The 27842-nt window shown below is 43.3% G+C and overlaps 1 protein-coding gene across 5 annotated transcripts; it reads right to left on the bottom strand.

Annotated features, from left to right (window-relative positions):
• Nucleotides 1-110: 110 nt before the first annotated feature.
• On the bottom strand, nucleotides 111-27718 carry LOC110527258 (voltage-dependent L-type calcium channel subunit beta-4). 5 transcript variants are annotated; one of them, XM_090207481.1, is made up of 14 exons: nucleotides 27402-27718; nucleotides 24529-24612; nucleotides 17964-18146; nucleotides 17480-17602; nucleotides 15137-15264; nucleotides 14461-14537; nucleotides 13619-13638; nucleotides 12662-12742; nucleotides 10954-11012; nucleotides 10415-10524; nucleotides 9778-9929; nucleotides 9230-9325; nucleotides 3668-3853; nucleotides 111-3466 (listed from the first exon to the last, which is right to left on the bottom strand). In XM_090207481.1, exons 1-14 carry the CDS (start codon nucleotides 27465-27467, stop codon nucleotides 3188-3190), a joined length of 1644 nt encoding a protein of 547 aa, XP_090063607.1. In that variant the 5' UTR covers nucleotides 27468-27718; the 3' UTR covers nucleotides 111-3187. The 5 variants fall into 5 exon arrangements, with proteins under 5 accessions (XP_090063607.1, XP_090063608.1, XP_090063609.1 ...); XM_090207482.1 differs by having other exon boundaries at nucleotides 111-3463; XM_090207483.1 differs by lacking the exon at nucleotides 14461-14537 and having other exon boundaries at nucleotides 13619-13640; nucleotides 15140-15264.
• Between the last annotated feature and the right edge of the window lie 124 nt (nucleotides 27719-27842).

The following is a 27842-nucleotide window of genomic DNA, read 5'->3' as shown; positions in this document are numbered from 1 at the left end:
CCAGAATGAGATTCTATTTGGTAGGTACATGTTGCTACGTAAAATATTGATAAAAAATAATAAAAGCCTATATAGATAATACATGATAAAAAAGTTACCTGAGACAGTTGTTGTAGAACGACTCTTTTATTTTGTAAAAGAAAACTTTTAAAGTTACTTCTAGCTTCGCCTTTGACACAATCATCTCGCGTTTCACATGATTTTATTTTCATTCGTTTTAATAAATTAAAATGGTACATTATGCATGCAATACCGCATTAGCCGTTGAGTTGTTCGTCTTCCACAAAAAGTATCAACACAAAATGTCCTTAAAGAGTTCTGATGAAGCTGCTTGGAAAAGGACCGTTGGAGAATTAGTCACAGCATGAAGCGATGTACATGGTTGTGGTTGCATAGTACATGGAATTTCCTCATTTTAAAACAGCATGCTTTTTGTATTGCACATTACTGAAACTTTAGTATACTGACATTTCTGTAGACTGAAACGTTTTGTTGTTCCAAGTTGTCCCGTCGAGGACCGTAGTTTCTTAATGAGAATGCAAGTATACAGCAAATAGCATCTCTCAAAGACATTATGTACATGTATTTATTTATTATAAAAATAATCACCAGCAAAGATGTTTCTTTTACTTTTTCCTATATTGAGATACATTTTTGATTTTTTCTTATTTTTTGTACATTTTTACCAAAGAAAAAAACATTTAACTGTTTGAAATGGTCTGGTCGAGTTTAAACCCATGTTATTTAATCAAATAAGGAGAATTGTAATTCAACTTAATTTAGAGGCAAAAATGTAGCCTCTTCATTTCTTACAAGAAGACAAAAGAAGAGTACAGGACACATGCTTTTTTTTTCTCAGATCAGTAACAGAGACCTTTAGAAATTATATCTACACCATTCAAAGAACAAATGTTTTCTTTCCAGGGCATTCATAGGAAAAAGAGAGAGGTAAATTTTCATTTCCAGTCAATTCAGAAAATCTATTGGAATTAAGTTAATTAATTGTTAATAGAAAAGGAGATCCCCCCCAATGTTTCAAAAAGGGCTAAGACATGCTACACCCAGTAGCAGTAACCCGACCTTAAGTTACCAAACCCTCACAGACTGGTCTGGGGACTCTGGTGGGACAGAGGTCAATGGGCTAGAAAATCCCTCTGATTGTCTCAAGCAACAGAGCTGAATCTTAGTTCTGGTTCTTGGTTCTGGTTTTTAATGGACAGTGAATAACTCCCCATTCAATCAGCCAACACTCCCTTTGGCCTGAATCACAATATGACAGAGAAGCATGCTCATAAACAACAGCAGATGTACTTGTATTATTTTTTCTTCTTCGTTTTACAGTCTATTGTTTTCAGTCAGTGAACAAACTAGCATAAGAGACATAGATATGAGCAAGGAAATCAACTGGCTCTAGAATGTTAAGGCACCACCTGCCGCGGGTGCTACAAATGTCACTACAGTACCTTCGACTCTATTGGAGGGAATTACACTAAAAGACAGCTATAACAAGTTAACTCTGCACATCTCTCTAACAATGTCTCAGAATACGCTGCCCCAAGAACTCACTCTCCCAGGATGCACAGGGAGGGACCACCATCTCCATCATGGTCAAAGCTCCAGTTTAGATGACCTATCCACCGCAGGGAAAACCCTGGTCCTGGAGGGTGGTTGTGTCTCTGTGACCGACCGGGTTCGAACCCGGGCCTCCTGCACGCCAGAAGTGTCTATTTGCCCACTAAACTAAAGCCTAGGCATTGGATCAGCGAGCCAATGCAACTAGTCACCGAACCCCCATGGGTACAACTGCATGCTTCTCATCTCAACAAAAACTCCAAAAACCCACAATTACTGAAGAAAAATTGTTGCTAGAAATAAACTAACCAAATTAATTTCTTTCATTTCCATGTTCATCTATTTAAATACCCCCAAAAAGTTCAGATAACCCACTCTCAAGTAATTAGACTGCACCTATTTTTCACCAGTGTGTGCTCTCCCTCCTTACACACCCTCTATTTTACACAGGGATATTACTACCAAAGGGAGCATTACTTTTTCAAGTCAGGGAAAACATGCCAGCTACACAGAGAATCAATGATCATGATGCAAAGGACCCTGGGAAGACACAATCCAACGTTAGTGGAGCAGCATGGACGGTCATCCAATCACGAGGCTGGCCAGAGAGAAACACAGGAAGTAGCATGGACGGTCAACCAATCACGAGGCTGGCCAGAGAGAAACACAGGAAGCAGCATGGACGGTCAACCAATCACGAGGCTGGCCAGAGATGAGGCGAACTCTGATTGTTTGACACCCCTGCTTCTTGTTATAATACCTCTATGAGTCTCTGACACAACTGAATCAGAGTAGCGAAAAATACTGAGATATGCAAAGTATCGACTGTTGCCGAAGAAAGGCCAAGCTAGACAGGTGTTCAAATGGCACATACAGTATCTGACATGTGAAAGCACTTGTTAACAAAACAACCAAATACTCCACATGCTCCTCTCAGGAATCAGTAAAGGTCTGGAAAAATACCACTGCCAGTCATGGTGGGGCAGGTCTACGTATACAACTCCCCATGACAACAGACATGTACTGTAAGTGAATATATTGACGATACTAGCGAAACGCTCTCAGTCAGCATGCAAACAACTGAACGGTCTGGGGACTTTCAGCAGTGACTCCACCACTTGCTATGGCGACTCATGGGGGGGGGGGGGGGGGGGGGGGGGGGGGTACACATGTACCCACAATCTAACCATGCTAGCTAAAATAGCTTAGCTTGTTGTTAGCTTAGCAAAGTCCACATCTCAATCTCATACTGCTTTCCTCTTCCACCCATCTCTTTGTGTGGGGAACACAGGAACTAGGAAAGTCCCCTTGTGAGGGAAAGCAAATCAGTCATATGAGTTGTATTAACTCAGTTATGTAGCATTAGCATCATGTCCTTCTTCCTCAATCTGACCACATTGCTTAACAGGGGTCCCTGCCAGTGCCAAGGCAAGACTGAGAGACAGAATGGGAATGAGAGGTGATTGGAGGTTTTGTTCAGGAGGGAAGTAAAACAAATAATCGAAAACAACAGAATTGGACACAATATTTTGAACGGGAACCATTTTGACTCTGTTGCCACCAGAGAGTTGACTTGAGGCCTATAAGGGTTGTGAAGCTGGGACGTCATTCGGGCTCAAAGCCTGTGCCGGGAGTCGTGGCTGTAGCTACCCGGGGAGGAGCGGTTGCGGTGGGGCTTGTAGGAGTCTTGGTAGGGGTCCTGGTAGTCCTGGTGGTACGGGTCTTGGTCTCGGCTGTGCTGTGAGCCCGACGACATGCGGTTGCGTCCCTTGTGCGCCCGCTCGTTGTGGTAGTTTTCGTCGGCGGTCATCAGGTTGCGACGCTCGTTGGGCGTGGAGTGGTCTCCCGTGTGGTTGCTGTGTTGTCTTATTCTTTGAGTCTGCTGGTTCACCTCATACACACACAAACAACCCCTTTTTGTTACATTTCTGTGTGTTACACTGGGCACTAATCAACTCATCTAACTTAGGACAATTAACTGTCTCCCTTTAAAGGGACATCACACTCCAAACTCAACATTTTTGGACCAACTTTGATTTTGGAGTGTAATGTCGCTTTAACCCCATAGCGCTGTAGCTATCTGTTGATGACCAACCTGCAGTCCAGAGATGGTGGTGGGGTAAGGAGTGAGGGCGGTGGGGCCCAGGTTGCGTCCCAGCAGGGGGTTGAGCGGCGTGGCCATGGAGGTGTGTGTGGCCTTCCAGTAGGCCTCCAGATACTCAGCCAAGTGTTCACACGCATCCTCCAACTGGTTCTCATCCAGGATGATGTCAAACATCTCCTGTTAGAGGGGGTGAAGAGAGGGAGAGAGTGAGAGAGGGCAAGTGAGTGAGAGAGGGACAGAGAGAGAGGGGAGAGAGGGAGTGAAAGAGGGAGAGGGAGATGGAGAGTGAGTGAGAGTGGGAGATGGAGAGGGAGTGAGAGAGAGAGGGAGATGGAGAGGGAGTGAGAGAGAGAGGGAGATGGAGAGGGAGATGGAGAGGGAGTGAGAGAGAGAGGGAGTGAGAGAGAGAGGGAGTGAGAGAGGGAGTGAGAGAGAGAGGGAGTGAGGGAGGGAGTGAGAGAGGGAGTGAGAGAGAGAGGGAGTGAGAGAGGGAGTGAGAGAGAGAGGGAGTGAGAGAGAGAGGGAGTGAGAGAGGGAGGGAGTGAGAGGGAGATGGAGAGGGAGTGAGAGAGAGAGGGTTTGGTGAAACAGGCTCGCATGATGAGTAACGTGGCATTAGAGCTGAGCTGAGGTGGTGTAGATTAAAGAGACAGTATACTGGGTGGTGTAGATTAAAGAGACAGTATGCTGGGTGGTGTAGATTAAAGAGACAGTATGCTGGGTGGTGTAGATTAAAGAGACAGTATGTTGGGTGGTGTAGATTAAAGATACAGTATGCTGGGTGGTGTAGATTAAAGAGACAGTATGCTGGGTGGTGTAGATTAAAGAGACAGTATGCTGGGTGGTGTAGACTAAAGAGACAGTATGCTGGGTGGTGTAGATTAAAGAGACAGTATGCTGGGTGGTGTAGACTAAAGAGACAGTATGCTGGGTGGTGTAGATTAAAGGACAGTATGCTGGGTGGTGTAGATTAAAGAGACAGTATGCTGGGTGGTGTAGATTAAAGAGACAGTATGCTGGGTGGTGTAGATTAAAGAGACAGTATGCTGGGTGGTGTAGATTAAAGAGACAGTATACTGGGTGGTGTAGATTAAAGATACAGTATGCTGGGTGGTGTAGATTAAAGAGACAGTATGCTGGGTGGTGTAGATTAAAGAGACAGTATACTGGGTGGTGTAGATTAAAGAGACAGTATGCTGGGTGGTGTAGACTAAAGAGACAGTATGCTGGGTGGTGTAGATTAAAGAGACAGTATGCTGGGTGGTGTAGACTAAAGAGACAGTATGCTGGGTGGTGTAGATTAAAGACACAGTATGCTGGGTGGTGTAGATTAAAGAGACAGTACACTGGGTGGTGTAGATTAAAGAGACAGTATACTGGGTGGTGTAGACTAAAGAGACAGTATGCTGGGTGGTGTAGATTAAAGACACAGTATGCTGGGTGGTGTAGATTAAAGAGACAATATTTGGTAGGTGTAGATTAAAGAGACAGTATACTGGGTGGTGTAGACTAAAGAGACAGTATGCTGGGTGGTGTAGACTAAAGAGACAGTATGCTGGGTGGTGTAGACTAAAGAGACAGTATGCTGGTTGGTGTAGACTAAAGAGACAGTATGTTGGGTGGTGTAGATTAAAGAGACAGTATACTGAGTGGTGTAGATTAAAGAGACAGTATGCTGGGTGGTGTAGATTAAAGAGACAGTATGCTGGGTGGTGTAGATTAAAGAGACAGTATGCTGGGTGGTGTAGATTAAAGAGACAGTATGCTGGGTGGTGTAGATTAAAGAGACAGTATACTGAGTGGTGTAGATTAAAGAGACAGTATGCTGGGTGGTGTAGATTAAAGAGACAGTATGCTGGGTGGTGTAGACTAAAGAGACAGTATGCTGGTTGGTGTAGACTAAAGAGACAGTATGTTGGGTGGTGTAGATTAAAGAGACAGTATACTGAGTGGTGTAGATTAAAGAGACAGTATGCTGGGTGGTGTAGATTAAAGAGACAGTATGCTGGGTGGTGTAGATTAAAGATACAGTATGCTGGGTGGTGTAGATTAAAGAGACAGTATACTGGGTGGTGTAGATTAAAGAGACAGTATGCTGGGTGGTGTAGATTAAAGAGACAGTATGCTGGGTGGTGTAGATTAAAGAGACAGTATGCTGGGTGGTGTAGATTAAAGAGACAGTATACTGGGTGGTGTAGATTAAAGAGACAGTATGCTGGGTGGTGTAGACTAAAGAGACAGTATGCTGGGTGGTGTAGATTAAAGAGACAGTATGCTGGGTGGTGTAGACTAAAGAGACAGTATGCTGGGTGGTGTAGATTAAAGACACAGTATGCTGGGTGGTGTAGATTAAAGAGACAGTATACTGGGTGGTGTAGATTAAAGAGACAGTATACTGGGTGGTGTAGACTAAAGAGACAGTATGCTGGGTGGTGTAGATTAAAGACACAGTATGCTGGGTGGTGTAGATTAAAGAGACAATATTTGGTAGGTGTAGATTAAAGAGACAGTATACTGGGTGGTGTAGACTAAAGAGACAGTATGCTGGGTGGTGTAGACTAAAGAGACAGTATGCTGGGTGGTGTAGACTAAAGAGACAGTATGCTGGTTGGTGTAGACTAAAGAGACAGTATGTTGGGTGGTGTAGATTAAAGAGACAGTATACTGAGTGGTGTAGATTAAAGAGACAGTATGCTGGGTGGTGTAGATTAAAGAGACAGTATGCTGGGTGGTGTAGATTAAAGAGACAGTATGCTGGGTGGTGTAGATTAAAGAGACAGTATGCTGGGTGGTGTAGATTAAAGAGACAGTATACTGAGTGGTGTAGATTAAAGAGACAGTATGCTGGGTGGTGTAGATTAAAGAGACAGTATGCTGGGTGGTGTAGACTAAAGAGACAGTATGCTGGTTGGTGTAGACTAAAGAGACAGTATGTTGGGTGGTGTAGATTAAAGAGACAGTATACTGAGTGGTGTAGATTAAAGAGACAGTATGCTGGGTGGTGTAGATTAAAGAGACAGTATGCTGGGTGGTGTAGATTAAAGAGACAGTATGCTGGGTGGTGTAGATTAAAGAGACAGTATACTGGGTGGTGTAGATTAAAGAGACAGTATGCTGGGTGGTGTAGATTAAAGAGACAGTATGCTGGGTGGTGTAGATTAAAGAGACAGTATGCTGGGTGGTGTAGATTAAAGAGACAGTATGCTGGGTGGTGTAGATTAAAGATACAGTATGCTGGGTGGTGTAGATTAAAGAGACAGTATGCTGGGTGGTGTAGATTAAAGAGACAGTATGCTGGGTGGTGTAGATTAAAGATACAGTATGCTGGGTGGTGTAGATTAAAGAGACAGTATGCTGGGTGGTGTAGATTAAAGAGACAGTATGTTGGGTGGTGTAGATTAAAGACAGTATGCTGGGTGGTGTAGATTAAAGAGACAGTATACTGGGTGGTGTAGATTAAAGACAGTGTGTTGGGTGGTGTAGATTAAAGATACAGTATGCTGGGTGGTGTAGATTAAAGAGAAAGTATGTTGGGTGGTGTAGATTAAAGAGACAGTATGCTGGGTGGTGTAGATTAAAGAGACAGTATGCTGGGTGGTGTAGACTAAAGAGACAGTATGCTGGTTGGTGTAGACTAAAGACACAGTATGCTGGGTGGTGTGGATTAAAGACAGTATGCTGGGTGGTGTAGATTAAAGAGACAGTATGCTGGGTGGTGTAGATTAAAGATACAGTATGCTGGGTGGTGTAGATTAAAGAGACAGTATGCTGGGTGGTGTAGATTAAAGAGACAGTATGCTGGGTGGTGTAGATTAAAGACACAGTATGCTGGGTGGTGTAGATTAAAGACAGTATGCTGGGTGGTGTAGATTAAAGAGACAGTATGCTGGGTGGTGTAGATTAAAGAGACAGTATGCTGGGTGGTGTAGATTAAAGAGACAGTAGGCTGGGTGGTGTAGATTAAAGAGACAGTATGCTGGGTGGTGTAGATTAAAGAGACAGTATGCTGGGTGGTGTAGATTAAAGAGACAGTATGCTGGGTGGTGTAGATTAAAGATACAGTATGCTGGGTGGTGTAGATTAAAGAGACAGTATGCTGGGTGGTGTAGATTAAAGAGACAGTATGTTGGGTGGTGTAGATTAAAGAGACAGTATGCTGGGTGGTGTAGATTAAAGAGACAGTATGCTGGGTGGTGTAGATTAAAGAGACAGTATGTTGGGTGGTGTAGATTAAAGACAGTATGCTGGGTGGTGTAGATTAAAGAGACAGTATGCTGGGTGGTGTAGATTAAAGAGACAGTATGCTGGGTGGTGTAGATTAAAGAGACAGTATGCTGGGTGGTGTAGATTAAAGATACAGTATGCTGGGTGGTGTAGATTAAAGAGACAGTATGCTGGGTGGTGTAGATTAAAGAGACAGTATGCTGGGTGGTGTAGATTAAAGAGACAGTATGCTGGGTGGTGTAGATTAAAGAGACAGTATGCTGGGTGGTGTAGATTAAAGAGACAGTATGCTGGGTGGTGTAGATTAAAGAGACAGTATGCTGGGTGGTGTAGATTAAAGAGACAGTATGTTGGGTGGTGTAGATTAAAGAGACAGTATGCTGGGTGGTGTAGATTAAAGAGACAGTATGCTGGGTGGTGTAGATTAAAGATACAGTATGCTGGGTGGTGTAGATTAAAGAGACAGTATGCTGGGTGGTGTAGATTAAAGAGACAGTATACTGGGTGGTGTAGATTAAAGATACAGTATGCTGGGTGGTGTAGATTAAAGAGACAGTATACTGGGTGGTGTAGATTAAAGATACAGTATGCTGGGTGGTGTAGATTAAAGAGACAGTATGCTGGGTGGTGTAGATTAAAGAGACAGTATGCTGGGTGGTGTAGATTAAAGAGACAGTATACTGGGTGGTGTAGATTAAAGAGACAGTATGCTGGGTGGTGTAGATTAAAGAGACAGTATGCTGGGTGGTGTAGATTAAAGAGACAGTATGCTGGGTGGTGTAGATTAAAGAGACAGTATGCTGGGTGGTGTAGATTAAAGAGACAGTATGCTGGGTGGTGTAGATTAAAGAGACAGTATGCTGGGTGGTGTAGATTAAAGAGACAGTATGCTGGGTGGTGTAGATTAAAGAGACAGTATGCTGGGTGGTGTAGATTAAAGAGACAGTATACTGGGTGGTGTAGATTAAAGAGACAGTATGCTGGGTGGTGTAGATTAAAGAGACAGTATGCTGGGTGGTGTAGATTAAAGATACAGTATGCTGGGTGGTGTAGATTAAAGAGACAGTATGCTGGGTGGTGTAGATTAAAGAGACAGTATGCTGGGTGGTGTAGATTAAAGATACAGTATGCTGGGTGGTGTAGATTAAAGAGACAGTATGCTGGGTGGTGTAGATTAAAGAGACAGTATGCTGGGTGGTGTAGATTAAAGAGACAGTATGCTGGGTGGTGTAGATTAAAGACACAGTATGCTGGGTGGTGTAGATCAAAAAGACAGTATACTGGGTGGTGTAGACTAAAGATACAACATGCTGTTAGAGAGTCACTCACCGGAGGACACTGGGCCAGTTTGTCAGCTGCCACCAGCTGTACGTTCAGATGCTTGCTCTGGGACTTCCCTCTGGACTTGACCAGCCTCTGCAGAACCTAGATGGTGGGAAGACATTTAAATATGTGTTAGATAGTGTCAGACCTCTGTTCAAATGGTCCTGCTCTTTTCTAACGTAATGTTATATCTACACACGTTTTTTACGGGAACACTGCTTTTCACATCTTTATCCAGGCAAACCGGTCAAATAGAATCATTTAAAATAAATTAATAATCCGTTAGATAGATTAAAGTGTATTTGTCTGATAACAATACACATGTATAACTCTAAAAGCCCTCCACTGATAAACCAATCAGAGTCTAAGCATGTTGACATTCATTTTCAAAAGGTCACAGTGGCTCAGTAGGTTATAGCGTACTGTATAATTGACAATGTTGACGGTTCTGTGAGTTGTTTTAGATGATGTGTCTGCTTCCTGGTCATATAATAGTATCATTACCTATAGTAGACATGGATGTGTTTCAAATCACATGACCCTCCAGTCCCTACCTTGGGCGAGGAGACCTTGACATGGACAATGATGGGAGCCAACGAGGTCTTGAGCAGCTGGGCTGGGTGATTGATGGTGTCTGCGTCCAGGATCACCAGCTGTAGGGACCTGGCCAGCTCAAAGATCCTCTCTATCTCACTCTGCACCTCCGCTTGGGGAACAGGATGGAAACAACACAAGACTTTAGAATACAACTTTATTGTCCATTCAGGATGGACATTTTACTTTGGCATCACCGTACAAGAATCCTACACACTGAAAACAGTCAGCCTAGTACACTATATATACGTAAACAAACGGTACACACTGACTCCCATTCCTTCATTGCATTCCCAATACATTGATTCATTCAAGTGGTGTCTAGTATGTCTAGTATGGACACTGGAACGTAAGCCAATGAATACATTGAGCATTTGATTGAGCCTGTCTGGAGAGCCAGATGGGCGGAGTTTGCACTTTTGGGACTATTCCATTGATTCCATTGTGGGAGGTAAGCTCAATCAAGCTAAATCATTCGTCTTTAGCCGGGTCTCATAGAGATGCTAGCTACAGAGGAGAGTAGGCAACCGTCTTCGATACACAAGGAAAACTCAAAAGACTCCTACAGTAAAATAGATACATTATGGAGGTACATACCTAAACTGGACCTGGTGTTTGATCTCTCGATGATGGCCCGCTTGCTGGGGTTATTCAGAACAGACCTCTTGGCTAATGATATATCTGCTGTGACTCGTGTGATAGATATCCTGAAATGGTCAAACAAAGACACCAATTTAGGCTTTTAAAAAAAAAATGTTTAACCTTCATTTAACTAGGCAAGTCAGTTAAGAACACATTCTTATTTTCAATGACAGCCTAGGAACAGTGGGTTAACTGCCTGTTCAGGGGCAGAACAACAGATATGTACCTTGTCAGCTCAGGGATTCAAACTTGCAACCTTTCGGTTACTAGTCCAATGCTCTAACCACTAGGCTACCCTGCCGCATTCAGTGGATAAATACTGTAAACCTTATTTTGCAGACAGACACTCCTTTACTGAAGCTCTATTCCATGTGAATTTCGAGGCCAATCTATCTCGAAGGGCTTCATAAGTCCACTCATTTGAGTGGAACCGAGTTTAAAAATAAACAAAAGAAAAAAAGAAAAAAGAAAGGAAGAGCACGCTTTCATTTTACCTGCCGTCAAATCTATGCTTGAGGAAGTCAAAGAGTGCTTTCTGCATCATATCCGTCACCTGTGGAGAAAGAGAAGCCAAAAGAGGAGAAATAGTGGAGAGAGAGATTGGGAGAGAGTGAGAACGAGAGTGAGACAGAGAGAGAGTGAGAGAGACAGAGAGAGAGAGACAGAGAGAGAGAGAGAGACAGAGAGAGAGAGAGAGACAGAGGGAGACAAAGAGAGACAGAGAGAGAGTCAGAGAGAGAAAGAGAGAGAGAGAGAGAGGGAGAAAGAGAGAGAGACAGAGAGAGAGGGAGACAAAGAGAGACAGAGAGAGAAAGAGAGAGAAAGAGAGAGAAAGAGAGAGACAGAGAAAGAGAGACAGAGAGAGAGGGAGACAAAGAGAGACAGAGACAGAAAGAGAGGGAGAAAGAGAGTATGGTTAAAAAAGAGAACATTTAACTCTAACAGCCATGACATCAAGCAAACTTCCTGGGAAAGAATTTATCAACTGGGTGTTCCTCGTGGCCAGAGCACATGGTGCTAAGATGTCCCATGACGACAGCCTACGTGCAACAAACCATTTATCATTCTAACAATTCTATTCTAGTAGTTCTGATATTCAGTAATTTGACAGGGGGATATTGAAAATCATATCAAACATGCTATTTCATTTAATAGAGTTCTACCCTGATACTAAACAACTACAACTGCTACTGGATGAGTGCAATAGTGAAGCAGGATTTGGGGTCAATTCCATGATATTACATTTTTTATTTAGCTAGGCAAGTCACTATCAGTCAACTCACTAGATAGATTCATATTATGTTGCTGAAATGCAATGGAAAATCCTCATAGTCAACAATAGACTAATTTCAGTCTAAAATGGATCTCCTGACATGACTGAAGTTAGATGGTATCATTGAACTGGTCAGAGGCCTGCCAGTAAGGATGGTGGCCTATACAAAGATCCTTTAGTGGCTGGTTTAACAGCAGTCTAGTCTAGACACACAGTGATGCTGCTTCCAGGGGTTCTCCTCTCTACTCTCTCTTCTCTTTCCTCTCGCCTCTTTCTTCTCTATCTCTCTTCTCTATCTCTCCTCTCTCTTCTCTTCTCTCTTATCTCTTCTCTCGCATCTCTCTTCTCTCCCTTCTTTCCTTTCTCTACTCTATCCCTCCACTCTCTTCTCTCTTCTCCTCTCCTTCTAATTTCAAACGTTACTCTACTTCTGATGCTGAGCGTTTGCACCCAGAAGGTTGTTACCGTGGCAACAGAGCACACTGTGGGATGAGGCGACTGATTGTGTACCCTCCATGCAAGGAGGGAGAGAAAGAGAGAGAGGGAGAGAAAGAGAGAGAGCGAGAGGAAAGAAACTCCCTGTACTATGGTGTTCTGAGAATGACTAGAAAAAACATCAACAAAGCACCTCACTCAGCAGTCTAAATATAGACTCTAGTAGAGCTCTAACAGGCCTGTGTCAACACAACATTAGAAAAACATTGCCTGCATATAAACATGAATGATTATAAACATGAAGTCAATAGAAACATCATCCAGCCATGAGGAGATCTTCTCTCAATAAGATGTGATCATGACAGCCGCAACAACAATCATTTAACATGATGCACTGTTAATGTCATTCCACCAATGGGAGCTCTAGGATGGGCCCCGTGGGAGGAGTCAGAGGATGATCATGTGACTCGATGGCCGCCGCTGCTGCTGCTTACCTCATAGCCCTTGAGGGAGGGCCCCACCAGCACCACAGGCCTCATGGATGGCACCACGTCGTAAGGGGGGACGTGTTCAGTCTGTAACAAAGTAACAAAGGAATCAGTGGAGCAGGGGGGAGGGGGCCTCTACTCAAAACCCATTGGATGAGAAGTCAGAGGGGAGGGACCTTTTACCTTCTCATCCAATGGGTTTTGAGAATGAGATGAGGAGAGAGAACAAGGAGTCAAGGAAATGCAATTGAGATTTTCCCACAGTAATAAAATGGGATCGATGCACACCACAGTATGGGATGTATGGATCATTGGGACAGCACAATCTGACTCAAATCTATTTCAAATGTTGTTTTTTTCTCTTTACCTTTATTTAACTAGGCAAGTCAGTGAGTGGGATGTTAGATGGGAAGTTAGATGGGAAGGGATGTTAGAAGGGATGTTAGAAGGGATGTTAAAAGGGATGTTAGATGGGATGTTAGATGGGATGTTAGATGGGATGTTAGAAGAGATGTTAGATGGGATGTTAGAAGGGATGTTAGATGGGAAGGGATGTTAGAAGGGATGTTAGAAGGGATGTTAGATGGGATGTTAAAAGGGATGTTAGATGGGATGTTAGAAGGGATGTTAGATGGGATGTTAGATGGGATGTTAGAAGGGATGTTAGATGGGAAGGGATGTTAGAAGGGATGTTAGAAGGGATGTTAGAAGGGATGTTAGATGGGATGTTAAAAGGGATGTTAGATGGGATGTTAGAAGGGATGTTAGATGGGATGTTAGAAGGGATGTTAGAAGGGATGTTAGAAGGGATGTTAGATGGGATGTTAGAAGGGATGTTAGAAGGGATGTTAGAAGGGATGTTAGATGGGATGTTAGATGGGATGTTAGATGAGATGTAGGATGTGCACTGTACTATTGTAATGTAGACAGCTATAGTTGATGGTTTTACCATCACCCACTTACCACTTTTTGTTTCTGCTTTCCTGTGGAATAAAACAAAACAGAATTGTCAATGTCTTGTAGTATTGTATTGTATCATAAGTCACCATAACTTGTCAGGTCAGAGACCTGATGATCCTGCGATGATCAGAATGTGATTTACAGGAAATACATTTTCAACCGAGGATTATAACTGACACATGAAATAAACATATACCCTTTAGATTCATCATCAAACATATAAACATGATCCTAATATCCTATGAGGCATATTCACAAAGTCACGACTGAAGTTCAGGGGGGGTCAAAGTCTTGTCGATGGGTTCACCCTGTGGTAAGCCAAGTCTCAGAGCGCCTGCAGTCCTCAACTGGAGGAAGAGGATGGGAGAATACACTATATATATACACTCTATGGATCCACAACCCAGCAGGCAAAAGTTGGTATGGGATGTTATAATGGCATCATATTCTGGTTGTAAACTGGTTTTGTTGTTGTTGAGAAGTCTGATAACTGGATGGTTGTAAACTTTCATACTTTGGTTGGTATCTGTTCAGATTACAACCAGTTAAAGACTTCTTTCTCCGATTGCTAAAAAGACGTCCAGAAAAACGTCCTTTTACAACCATAATACAACTTGACCATGATGTCACAAAAAGACGTCACAACGATGTTGTTGCAACCAGTTTTGCCCGCTGGGAATCATTTATCTTAGGTTCTATGGAGAGACATGGGAAGGCTTAAACACTAAGCAATCTTTGTTCTACGTCTCATGTTGCCTTGACAAAGTTGTCTAGTTCTTCTCTAACCTAGCGGAGGGCCAGTAGGGGCGGACAACGTCCCCCCATCATGTCTAAGAGGCTCTCACCTGCAGAGGAGATAAGGGGTCTGATCGAGGCGGACACCTCATCCTCTACACTTGAGGAAGAATTGCCTCCAGACTTACTGGAAAAGACAAGAGGGAGATAAAAAGAAACACAAGAATCACAGAATTAATGTGGCGAACGGCGACAGGGTTCTAAATGCAGAATCCAGGCCTTATAGGGTGAACGAAGGACTCGAGGTGAGCCTCTCAACTCATCCCAAGTCTAGTCCTCTCATTACGCTGAATTAGTGTTAAAACTGAACAGGCCTAGTGCCGCGAACGGCTCTGAAGGCTAGTACGCACACGAGACAAACCACTGGTGACGGGAGCTTCCAGAGCGATTAAACAGACACAGCAGCTAGGTCGCTAGAAGAACCAAAGCATTACTGATTATTAAGGTCAGAGACCTTAGAAATATTTAGGTTGTTCTATTGTGGATATGGATGGAGAGAAATGTAATTATTCATAATGATCTGTAACACTTCCTATGAGTACCCTCTTTATAACACATCATAAGCACATTTATAACCAAATGAGTTGTACTAATTTGACTAATTTGTCGTAACCCAAATCAGTTTTACTAAACTAAACATAGCACTGCTGGCCCCTTCCTAACCCCCTTCCCTGGGTAACAAGGTCTCTGACTGAGCGAGAGAGGACTGGTGATGGGCTGCCTTACCCTTGGACTCGCCCTCTCTTCTGTTCCTGCTGGATGCGGATGTTCTCTAGCTTTAGGGGACTGGGGATGAAGCCGATCTCACAGCCCTCCTTGACCAGCCGGCCGATCCACCAGTCGTTGTTGAACTTCTGGATGGGTTGGGGGTGTGGTTGAAAAATCAGTTTCAGTACGTTTAAACAGGCAGTCCTCATTTGTCTTTTGACCAATCCGATCAGTTCTGAAAAAGATCTGATGTGAAAGATCTGATGTGATTGGTCAAAAGACCAATTAGTGTAAGAAAAGATCAGAATTGGGCTGCCTATCTAAACGCAGCCAAAATGACATGAACATAAGGAAATAAGCAGTTTTATCTAGTTTGAACAGACAGTGAGTGTGTTTCAGAACACAGGTACTAAATTCAGTGTATATGCCTTGCTGTTGTCATGACTGTCCACGAGAATCCAAATAGGTCAGACCCCCTCTCATCCGCAGTGGGCGGGAGGAAAGAACTAGAACGGGATTAACAATTCAAGTCCTGTTGTAAAGATTTAGGTCTCCCTCTCCAAATTCACCATAGTGTTGTGCTTTGTCTCAACAGACCTTTTTCCCGCTGAAACTCTAACATGTTCAAAAGCAACTACTTTATAACATAGAACGTGGGGAATGGTCAGAGGTGATATATAGAACACTAATGTCATTTTGTTTGTTATTTTGTGATGTCATTAAAAAATGTTAAATGTTACTGTAACTTGGAAAGTAAACCCACGACATGTATGAAGTTTCCATACTATGCGTTGTGCATGTAATATAAAAAATTATACGTGTTTTTGTTAAGAGAGGGATGTGATTCGAGAAGCTATATGAGATCATTGTTTTACACAACTTTGTACAAATGACAAGTAATGCCCCAGAGTGAGAGCGGGTCAGCATGACGGAACCACCCCTTTTGCAACAAACTATATAAATGAACACAATAGACCAGAAAAGCGTCAAGCTGCAGCTTTACGTTTAAAGTGGTTTGAACTGTGACTATCAACACGAGGTAGAGACGATAGTCACCTCCTGGACAATCACTGGTACGGCTGATTAGCTGTCCTAAGTAAAGTATCTTCGAAAGCGAATTTAAGTAGGACCATTATACTACTCTGCTCAAACCATCGTATTATGCTACTCTCATCACCCCAATGGGAACCATCGACATGGCTGGCTAGCCTATCTTCAAAGAAGCATATTCAATATCGAATGTAATGAAAATAAACTGTGTAGTTCTGTGCAGGACTGCACGACAAGTCACCGGATACCAGAAAACTACAAAGAAGAACAACAGTAGACTTGTTGGAACCCTTTTGGAAAATCAGAGCCTTAAAAGCATGTCACAAAAAGGCCCAACTCCTTTTGCAAGTCGACCATGTCCACCGAGAGATCCGGCAAACCAAGCGGGCGGCGGGTCATGTGCAAAGTATATGGTTACTGTAAGTGAGAGTAGTTTCTGAAAGTACCAATGTTAAGTGTCTCTGTCCCCCCCTCTCCCTCCATCTCTTTTGTAACAAGCAGCCACGTTGTTGTCATTCCGCTAGGGACCTGTTTTGAGCGTATTAGGTTTCCAGTCAATAACCGATGCAAAGTGTGTATGTTTATCCTGAGTTCTCATTTAATTAGCTAGTAAATAAATAATTTAACCAATTTGTGTAGTACTGAATCATAAGTAAGGCTGGGGTTTTTGCAGATGCATGGAGGTTACGACTGTTCAGAATGAAGATATGATACGAGGTTATGATTAATAAGTTTATAGATGTGATAGGTAAAGACCTTCAGTGTTTAATTCGGGAGATGGTAACTCTTTAAAGAACCGCTCTCGTGGTGCCCCAGATCCTAATGAGTTAATTGTTACATGACAAATTTAATCGGATAACAATTAAACATAGTTAGGTAATTAGATAAATGTCTTCAGATTAATGTTAAAGTCAAGTCACGACACTGTTGTAATAGTGGTTGATAACGGCCCTGGGTCAAATACATATCAAATTCAGGAGGCTGGTGGCACCTTAATTGGGGAGGACAGGCTTGTGATAATGGCTGGAGTGAAATGAGAGGTATGGTATCAAATACATCAATCACATGGTTTCCAGGTGTTTTATACCATTCCATTTGCAATTATTATGAGCCGTCCTCCCCTCAGCAGCCTCCGTTGATTCTGATTGCTATGCTAAATCTAGTTTGTCTGGTACAATGGTATAGTCCGAAAACTGCACACTCTGACCTAAATCATTTGACATTGAAAAGTACTTCACAAATGTATTTTATTAAAATCTGGTTGATCGTTTGCCACAGTTCAACCTTGTCTCTTGTGACAAAAAACATTACCTCCTTTATGTGAAGGAAGTCCTTAGCATCGAATGAGATGGCGGTTGCTGGCACCGGCACGTCCTCGTCCAATGCTCCACAGTAGCTGACGTTGGTCTTCACAGCAAAGGCCACGGCTTTAGCCTTTGGGAGAGAGAGAGGGACAAGATTCAGTCAGAGAGCCGCAAAGTATGAACTTCAGTTCACATGAATGAACTATGGCTTACAAGGCTTAATAAAGCCTTCATAAACCCTTTATAATGCCTACATGGATGATTCACAAATCATTTATAAGCAAATGTCATACAATATAAGGGTGCTATAACAGATCCTTACATCTGCTTCTTTGCCAATTGTGGCATAACCCTTCTACCATCCTTTACATAGTACAGTCTTCTTGCTGCACAAGTCCAGCTACTACCCTCATATTTCACTTAAAACTTTAAAAAATGTTTTATCCTTACTGAACACAACCTAGTGAGGTATCTCTCTCTCTGGGTCTCACCTTGGCTCTCTCCAGCTGCACGGTGGCCTGCTGCTCCTTCTGCTCTCGGGTCTGGGCCGGGGCCTGGGTCCCCGGGGCCCCTTGGCTCGGGCTCTGGCCCTGGACCTGCCCCGGCACCTCCCGCTCCTCCTCCAGAGAGACATCCGAGTCCGATGGTCTGCTTGTGTAGGAATCAGCTGAGCCCTGCAATACAACAGGACAGGGACAGACAGGAAGACAGCAGCTGTCACCATGATCACACAGCCAGCATCATCATCACCAGGACGTCACCAGGTGGAGGAGGTTGTAGGATGACGTTCTACAGTACCCATAATGCTCTGTAACTGTATCCAGTTTATCTTACTAAACAGAGGTGAGGTGATTTGGAATTGATTGATTCATTAAAAAAAAAAAATGTGGGGGGAGCATTTTCTACTCTTCTCACCCACATACGAAAGGTCACTTTTGAGACTTTTTTCAGTGAGAACTTGAAACAGCCCATGGAGTTTATAGTTTCAAATGATTTGGAAGACTATTTCAAAGAATGGCAGCTGAGTACAAATACCACTATTTAATACCACTAATTAATACCACTATTACATCTAAAAAGAACAACGTCAGCTTCACTCCTTCTAGTAGAATAGTTATGGTTATCCCGGACTAAGTTAAAGTAGTTAAATAGGTACCTGGGGACAATACTGTTGGGTCTGTGGACAAGCTGATGAACGAGACTCACTTTAATCTGAGAGACTCTCTCCTCCACTTTGACCTATCGGAGGCTTTCAAAGTGGGAATGGTCAAGATGAGTACGTGCCGGAAGTTTCAGAATAATCCTGACTAATATATTCTGAGATGACTGCAGTTTATTTTTTATTATCTTGGGGGCACTATTGTACCAGGAAGAGCATGTCTCGTGATGAGCTAGCACCACCTGAGACTTGATTGCCCAGATGTTTGATTACCACCAGTTAGTTACATATGACCACCAGTTGGTTACACATTACCACCGGTTGGTTACACATGACCACTGGTCACACATTACCACCGGTTGGTTACACATGACCACTGGTTACACATGACCACCGGTTGGTTACACATGACCACCGGTTGGTTACACATGACCACTGGTTACACATTACCACCGGTTACGCTCATATGTGAGCAGTGGCCCATAGGTAGCCAGACTGACCAGGAAGGGAAAGGGGGATACCTAGTCAGTTGTTCAACTGAATGCATTCAATTGAAATGTGTCTTCTGCATTTAACCCAACCCTTCTGAATCAGAGAGGTGCGGGGGGCTGCCATAATCGACAGCCACATCTTCGGCGCCAAGGGAACAGTGGGTTAACTGCCTTGTTCAAGGGCAGAACGACAGATTTGTACCTTGTCAGCTCGGGGATTCGATCCAGCAACCTTTCGGTTACTGGCCCAACGCTCTAACCACTAGGCAAACTGTCCCCGAAGGTTGGCTGTGACTGGAGCGTGAGTTAAAGTATTGACCCAAGCCTTGGCCTTAGAAGAACAGAGAGTCAATCTACTAAAGATAATCCAATTGGGGAACAACATTAACTCAAGTGTGTCTGTGTGTGTGTGTGTGTGTGTGTGTGTGTGTGTGTGTGTGTATGTGTATGTGTGTGCCTGTGTATGTGTGTCAATATCGCTTTAGGAACGTAGAAAGTCTCGCAGTCTGCTAAAATCCACAGACGCTAGTCATAGTACAGCACTTTTTTTACAACAGACAAGCTATTTCTTGGGCTTACTTCAGCACGGGCTCTATTGAATTGTGTGGGCCAATCACTAAATGCCAGGTCTGGGAAACAAAAAACGAGGAGGTTTGCTTATTTAGAAAAATAATTGATTGCTCTGAAAAAAAAAAGAAATTGCATCTTGAGTCAATGCTATTAAGAAACAGATGCTAATATAAATTAATAGATCACTTTAAGGTTCTGTGATAAAAGTACTATGAGCCTAATTATTAATCACAATCATTAAATGTTTTTTACCGGGTGTAACCTTTATGGCACAAACACACGACACAAATCAACCTGCACGGCTCTTGTTCAAAGTATTTCTGTTAGTAATAGTAAAAGCTCCCTGTTTTCACACTGTCTTATAACGGTGTGCTATTTGAAGCACTCACAAGCACCCAACTGACATACAGTATATTATAAGAACACCCTGTTAGAACACCCCCCCCCCCCCCCCCCCCCCACACACACACACACACACACACCACACACAACACACACACACACATACTACCACCCAGCTCTTCTAGTGTTTTTGTAAACATGTATTCTCACGCCCCCCTCAACAAATACTATGTTCCTTTATATATCTTAATTATATATCTGAATAAATAATTATAGCCGGTTGCTGATCAGCCGATATATACAAAATGGATAACGGGGTATATGGGTAGTTAGATGGGTGCATTTAGGGGTACAGAATCTCTTCACGGCCATATTGTATGACTGCCGGGCTTCCAACGGAGCACTGACGTGACTCATGTCTATCTGACTCCAGTATATGACATCACAACGCACGCTCCTCTCTGTCCTCTCTGTCCTCAGCAGCAGAAATACAACACACTGCTGTTGCCGGGTGTAAAAATAGAAGCTTTGGCCCTTTAAACAAAGGCAGTAAATGCAGCAGGGCTATACCCTACATTTGGAGAGGCTGTGATATGAGGATACATTATACAATCATAACCTCACGCAGGGAGCGACACGGCCCTCTGGGGGATAGGAATTAGCATTTACACACTGCTCATCTCTCGCTATATAATGCTATCTCCATCTTTGTGCTCCTACGTGTGCTGTGCATTAAATGCATGGCTACAGTGTACGTTGTATAGCTATCATCAGCCATTGAAATGTGCTGATGATATGATGCAGCTATTCAGATGCATTGGGCTGATTGATGCTGACAGACACATATTGCTACTTATTCTTATACACATCATCACTAATTACACTCTCACGACTGTGTGCGCGCACACACACACACACACACGTCTGACTCTGTCTTCTCCTTACATTGAACCCCCCCCCCCAGCGGAGACCGCGATCCTTCCATTTACAGCATGAGACCGTCAGCTTACCTACAGTAAGCCCTGTGTTTGTGTGTGCACCACAGCTGAGCCACCTCCATCGACAAACACAAACACACACGCTCAAACACACACACACACACGATCTGAAGCTAAACCCCCCCACCACTCACCGCCTCCGAGTCTTCAAATCCATGCAGGTACAAATTGTCATACATGGAGGTCTGCTATTTCCAAAAACACCTCTAGAAGAATAAAAGGAAGAGGGGGAAAAAACCGAGAGAGCGGAGGAGGAGGCTGTAGTGGAGGAGGGGGAACAGGAGGAGGAGGAGGAGGGAGCCACCACAGAACACAGGATGGATGGGGGGATGACGGTAAAAAACAAATCCCTCCTTTTTCGGTTGGAAGAGGAGAAGGGGTAATAGCAGTAGCAGAGCCAGCCTGTTTGGTTTCTCCTAGGCCTGCTTGGTTTCCCCTAGGCCTGCTTGGTCGATGGTTGTGAGTTAGCCCGAGCCTGGATGCTACTGGCTCACATTATAAAGCAGAGAGGCTCTCCCTAGAGGCAGCCCAATCCTGGCATTTCATCAGCCCTTCTAAACACACCGAACGGAGCAGCATAGAGAATCCTTCCTCAATATCAGCACCCGATGACAAAGCCAATGTGCAGCAAGTCGATTGGCTGTGCAGCAAGCCGATTGGCTGTGCTGCCCTCCACTCAGCTTGGACGCACACGCACTCTCTCCTTGACTGAGGGAGTATAGGAAGAGGGGGATGACAGCAGCATCATTCTCTCTCTCTACCCATCTCTCTCTCTCCCTCCCCTCTTTCTCTCTATCCATCTATTTCTCTATCCATCCATCTCTCTCTGTCCCCTTCTCTTTCTCTCTCTATCCATCTATCTTTCGCTCTCTCGCCTCCTCTTTCTCTCTCTATCCATCTCTCTCCCCTCTTTCTCTCTATCATCCATCTTTCTCTCTCCCCTCTTTCTCTCTATCATCCATCTTTCTCTCTCCCCTCATCTTTCTCTCTCTCCATCATCCATCTTTCTCTCTCCCCTCATATTTCTCTCTCTCCCCTTTTTCTCTCTCCCTCATCTTTCTCTCTCTCCCCTCTTTCTCTCTATCATCCATCTTTCTCTCTCCCCTCATCTTTCTCTCTCTCCCCTCATCTTTCTCTCTATCATCCATCTTTCTCTCTCCCCTCATCTTTCTCTCTCTCCCCTCATCTTTCTCTCTATCATCCATCTTTCTCTCTCCCCTCATATTTCTCTCTCTCCCCTTTTTCTCTCTCCCCTCATCTTTCTCTCTCCCCTCTTTCTCTCTATCATCCATCTTTCTCTCTCCCCTCATCTTTCTCTCTCTCCCCTCATCTTTCTCTCTATCATCCATCTTTCTCTCTCCCCTCATCTTTCTCCCTCTCCCCTCTTTCTCTCTATCATCCATCTTTCTCTCTCCCCTCATCTTTCTCTCTCTCTCCCCTCATCTTTCTCTCTATCATCCATCTTTCTCTCTCCCCTCATCTTTCTCTCTCTCCCCTCTTCTCTCTATCATCTATCTCTATCCCTTCCTCTCTATCCATTTATCTCTCTCTCCCCCTTCTTTCTTTCTATCCATCTCTCTCTCTCTCTCTCTCTTCCAGTGTATAGGCTAAGCACCACAGATATAACCAGAATATAAAACAAAAGGAGCTGTATAGAGTATAGAGGATAACCAGAATATAAAACAAAAGGAGCTGTATAGAGTATAGAGGATAACCAGAATATAAAACAAAATGAGCTGTATAGAGTATAGAGGATAACCAGAATATAAAACAAAATGAGCTGTATAGAGTATAGTGGATAACCAGAATATAAAACAAAATGAGCTGTATAGAGTATAGAGGATAACCAGAATATAAAACAAAAGGAGCTGTATAGAGTATAGAGGATAACCAGAATATAAAACAAAATGAGCTGTATAGAGTATAGAGGATAACCAGAATATAAAACAAAATGAGCTGTATAGAGTATAGTGGATAACCAGAATATAAAACAAAATGAGCTGTATAGAGTATAGAGGATAACCAGAATATAAAACAAAATGAGCTGTATAGAGTATAGAGGATAACCAGAATATAATTGACTTAATCCAAAATGTTTTTCTGTACCACAATGTATTGCATGTTATAATTGTAAGCTTTCATTCTGATAGTCACATTATCATTTTGATGCTTATTTAAGTGTATCCGTTTCTAAAATAAACAAGGGACAAAAGACAAATAAGAAAATAGCAGGTTCATAAAATCTACTGGACCTTCTTATGGAAAGACACACTAGTAGAAATATTTTAAATAAAGACATTGGCCTGTAGATATATTTTGCACAGTATTTATATTATAAAAATATCTGTAAGTGTATCTGCATAATAAGTTCATGAAATAATAACAAAATGATGAGTGCTGGCCAACCCTCCTCCTAGAGAGATAGGTACAGTAAAGCTTTTGCTCCAGCCTTGATGAAACATCATTGTACTAATCAGCAGCTCATCAGCTCCTTGATTAGCTGAATCAGCTGCGTTAGAGTGGGGTTGGAGAAACAACCTGCATACTCTGTTGCTCTCTATCTCTCTAGAACAGGGCTGGGCAACTCCAGTCCTCGGGGGCCTGATTGGTGTCACAGTTTTGCCCCAGCTAACACACCTGACTCTAATAATCACCTAATCGTGATCTTCAGTTTAGAATGACATTTGATTAATCAGCTGTGTGTGCTAGGGATGGAGAAAAAGTGTGACACCAATCAGGCCCTGGAGGACTGGAGTTGCCCACCCCTGCTCTAGAAGGATCTGTCCTGGGGCTGCACAATGAAGGTGATTTGGTTGGTTTCCCCAGGTCAGCAACATATGGATGACTGAACGGATGACTGCTTTTCCAGTGACTGTTCTCTGGCTGTTCCCTCATCCTGGTTAGCTGTTAACTCCCTGCTGTAGTATGCCTCAAGGACCAATTCATGGTTCAATTCAACTGGGCTATGTAAAAGCACTACTCAGATGCTTCCAAGATGTGTGTCCTTGTTGTGTGCGTGTTTGTTTGTGGCTGAATCTGTCTCTCTGTCAGTGTGGGTTCTCATCCCAGAAAGTTGTGTTTCATCCCAGAAAGTTGTGTTTCATCCCAGAAAGTTGTGTTTCATCCCAGAAAGTTGTGTTTCATCCCAGAAAGTTGTGTTTCCTTCCAGAAAGTTGTGTTTCATCCCAGAAAGTTGTGTTTCATCCCAGAAAGTTGTGGTGTAAGGTGTAAGCTAGCAACAGCTCCAGCTAGTTTCCGCCATATTGCTTTCACCTATCCAGTCCTATCAGATCTGTGAAGAGGTAGTGAAGGAGGACATTGGGAAGGGATCATCTTTCTGGAATTTAACCCATCCCAGCCTACCTGTGGTATAGGGTGAAGTTGCCCCTTTACGCTGATCTTCAGTCAGTTTTCCATTTCCCCCACTAATGGTTAAGGTTAGGATTGGGGGAGGGGATCCTAGATCTGTACCTAGGGGAAACCCCAGGGGCCCTACCTGTCTGAGGATGAAGCTAGTGGAGGTGGTGCTGCCATCAGACCTCTTCAATCGGCTTCGCCTGGAGTAGGTCCCTCGGTTCACCTGTGTGGGATCAGACAAACAGCACAACCAACCAAGTCCTTCTCAAGGGGAATCAAGCTAAAGAACAACACAAACATGAACAGAAAAAAAAACCCAATACATATTGGTACAGTAGACAGCAGTTGCTGATGGACTTGCTTTCCGTGTTACATCTTACCTATATTACATAGTTGTATTCTATTCTATTTAATTATATTATATTATGTTCTATTCTATAACTTGGTATGTGTACTCCGAGTCGGTATTCATGTCCTAAGAATGAATTCCCCTCAAACATGACCACAAATTGGGGAAAACAGTATTTCCCATTGACCCCCAATGTAAAAGAGTCAACTTAGTCACCATTTTTTTGTTATACAGAAATAACAAAACAATCTGAAGAGCTGCTGTGTTGTTCAATGTACAAGTAACCAGGTCAAAAATCCTGACCTATGGTTTGCAATGCTCCCATGTATGGAAAACGAGCCAGCGGGAAGACCTCTGTGGCTTCAGGCTATTCACTGTGGAAGAGTGGGGAATTGTGGAGACCCAGTGTCCAAGTAGACGACACGTAGCTAGCTATGTGTGTGGATAATATTTCATCACAGGTAAGACATTTAACTTGTTTAGTAGTCCGTTTTTATCTCCACTCACTACTTGTAAATTTATAGTCCATTCATTTGTGTTGTTGGTCTTGGATAGCTTAATGTTCTGGTTGGTAGCTAGCTGGCACTCAGTCACATGGCTAACGTTAGCGACATAGGACAATGCCTCAGGACTACCTGGCCTGATGACTCCTTGCTGTCCCCAGTCCACTTGGTCATGCTGCTGCTCCAGTTTCAACTGTTCTGCCTGTGGCTATGAAACGCTGACCTGTTCACCGAACGTGCTACATTGTCCCAGACCTGCTGTTTTCAACTCTCTCGCTCTACCGCACCTGCTGTTTCAACCTCTGAATGCCGGGCTATGAAAAGCCAAGTGACATTTACTCCTGATTTACTGACCTGTTGCACCCTCTACAACCACTGTGATTATTATTTGACCCTACTGGTCATCTATGAACGTTTGAACATCTTGGAGAACAATCTTGCCTTAATGGTCATGTACTGTTATAATCGCTACCCGGCACAACCAGAAGAGGACTGGCCACCCCTCAGAACCTGGTTCCTCTCTAGGTTTCTTCCTAGGTTCCTGCATTTCTAAGGAAGTTTTTCCTAGCCACTGTGCTTCTACATCTGCATTGCTTGCTGTTTGGGGTTTTAGGCTGGGTTTCTGTATGTATCTGCTGATGTAAAAAGGGCTTGATAAATACATTTGATTGATTGATTGATTGATTGATTGATTGATTGATTGATGAGGGAAGTTCTACAACATTAGGTTTTTCTAAGTAGTGTTAATGCTTCGGAGCAGGCAATGTTGAAAAGTTATCATTAGACATGTTGTACTTTTCTTAAATGTAGTTTTGTAATTGTTTAAAACAAGCAGACAACAAGATAATTGTGTTTGAATAAGTCTAGTTTTTCCTGTGAACCAATGGGGTAACCAAGGTAACCATGGGTTGTTTTCCCCACTGGTGGGCGGGGCCGCAACGTTCTATTTAATACCAACTGGGAGTATCAATTAGTCTATCTAATCTATATATTGATGTCAGGAGATTCCTGTCGCATTTGTCCTCTGTGATCCTGTCAGGCTATGGAAGACTATGTGTGTGTGTGTGTGTGTGTGCACATGAGACTCAGTGTGAGAACTATCAGAGCAGCCCGGTGACATCGCCCCCCATAGGGCAGACATGACACTGACGGCAACATGACACCTACAGACCAATCACAAGCCCCCAATCACAACCCCCCACTCTGTCTCTAGCCAGCCAATGTCATCCCAACATAGGAGAGATGTAACTTACTGTAGATCTGTAGTAGTACTAGTAATGTTATGTAGGCTAGTAATATGTCCACAATAACATTGAAATTCAAGGAAACATAATGATCTATAAGGGTTGCAAAATTCTGGTAACTTTCCCAAAATCCTGGTTGGAACATTCCTGGAATCAGGAGGGAAAATGCAAGAAATCCAAAAACCTCCAATCAGGATTTATGAAAACCCTGAGGATTTTGGGAAGATTTTCGGAAATGTTCAACCCTATCTATAATGAAGACTTTCACTGTTTCCGACTTTCATTAGCAAGTCTCTAAAAGGGCCAAATATAGGCCCATCCTGAACCTCTAAGGGGCAGGTTAATTATCTAGCAGTGATTTGCTCCACTTATGGCTAAGTCTCCAGAGTTAGCAGCAATGTCACTATTAAAATATCAGAACCTACTTTTCCCATGAATCTACACCAAATAGGGCCATCTTAACTGGGTCACGTTAGTCACTGGGTGTCCCTTTGTCTTGTATTGCATCTTGCTGCGGTGTGGCCATAATTAGGTGAAAACACTTGGTTAGAAATCACATAGGCTAGGGGAGGAAATAACACGTTACATGTTTCATAAAACCAGAAAATAAAATAGGGCATGTTGTCTGTTCAACACCTTACCAAATGTGACTTAGAGCACATGCATTACTTACTTAGTCTAGTAATTACTAGGTGAAGCTAGGATATGTTGGATACTCTTATTTGATTTAAAACAACACTCAGTAGCCGACACTAAATATTGAGATTGTATGATAAAACATTCCAAAACAGCACGAGGCGCGGTGTGTAGTAAAACAAGGAATTAAACAAGTGCCAAAGTTGTTTTTCTTGAAAACAAAACTGTTTCTGAGGAGAATAGTTACAACTGTCTATCTTCTCCCGTTGGTGTGACCTACCTGAAAGCTGGTCGCTTGGATGCCCTCGCCGATCTTATTCCGAATGTAGATGTGTCGAGACTGCATTTCGGCCAGAACATCGGTCCAAATGGGTGGTTGCTGCCTCTCTGGCCCAGCCCAGTGGAAGTGTGGTGGAGTGTGGTGTACTTGCTCCAGCTTCAAGCCCCTGCAATATCCTCTTGTACTAGTCGAACAACTCGTTCTGCTCTTCACCTTGTGACAGGTGCTCACGGCGCGCGCGCACTGGCTGCAACTGCTGCTTCGCGCCACTGCAACTCGCTCGAGCCTCTACAGCGGAAGTGAGAGGAGATGACTTCTTTACATCTTCACCGGAGAAAATATGGTTAGCAGCGTCTTTTGGGATTTAATCCCATTGTGCGCGTCAGTGGGTTTATTCTTGTGGAAAAAGTTGTACATTTTGTCACTAGGCTAATTATTATC

The sequence above is a fragment of the Oncorhynchus mykiss genome, chromosome 18, assembly GCF_057628025.1.
Source record: "Oncorhynchus mykiss isolate SJ-2025 chromosome 18, ASM5762802v1, whole genome shotgun sequence".
Classification (NCBI taxonomy): Eukaryota; Metazoa; Chordata; class Actinopteri; order Salmoniformes; family Salmonidae; genus Oncorhynchus; species Oncorhynchus mykiss.
This window is presented reverse-complemented; position numbering and strand designations above follow the sequence as displayed.

Excerpts from the sequence above, each read along its gene's own strand:
- LOC110527258 (XM_090207481.1), bottom strand. The coding sequence starts at position 27,467 with ATGCAGTCTCGACACATCTACATTCGGAATAAGATCGGCGAGGGCATC. Across the intron at positions 13,639-14,460 it reads ACCCCTTATCTCCTCTGCAG|GAAAGCAGAAACAAAAAGTG; the intron begins GTGAGAGCCTCT and ends TTTATTCCACAG. Across the intron at positions 11,013-12,661 it reads CCTCCCTCAAGGGCTATGAG|GTGACGGATATGATGCAGAA; the intron begins GTAAGCAGCAGC and ends CTTTCTCCACAG.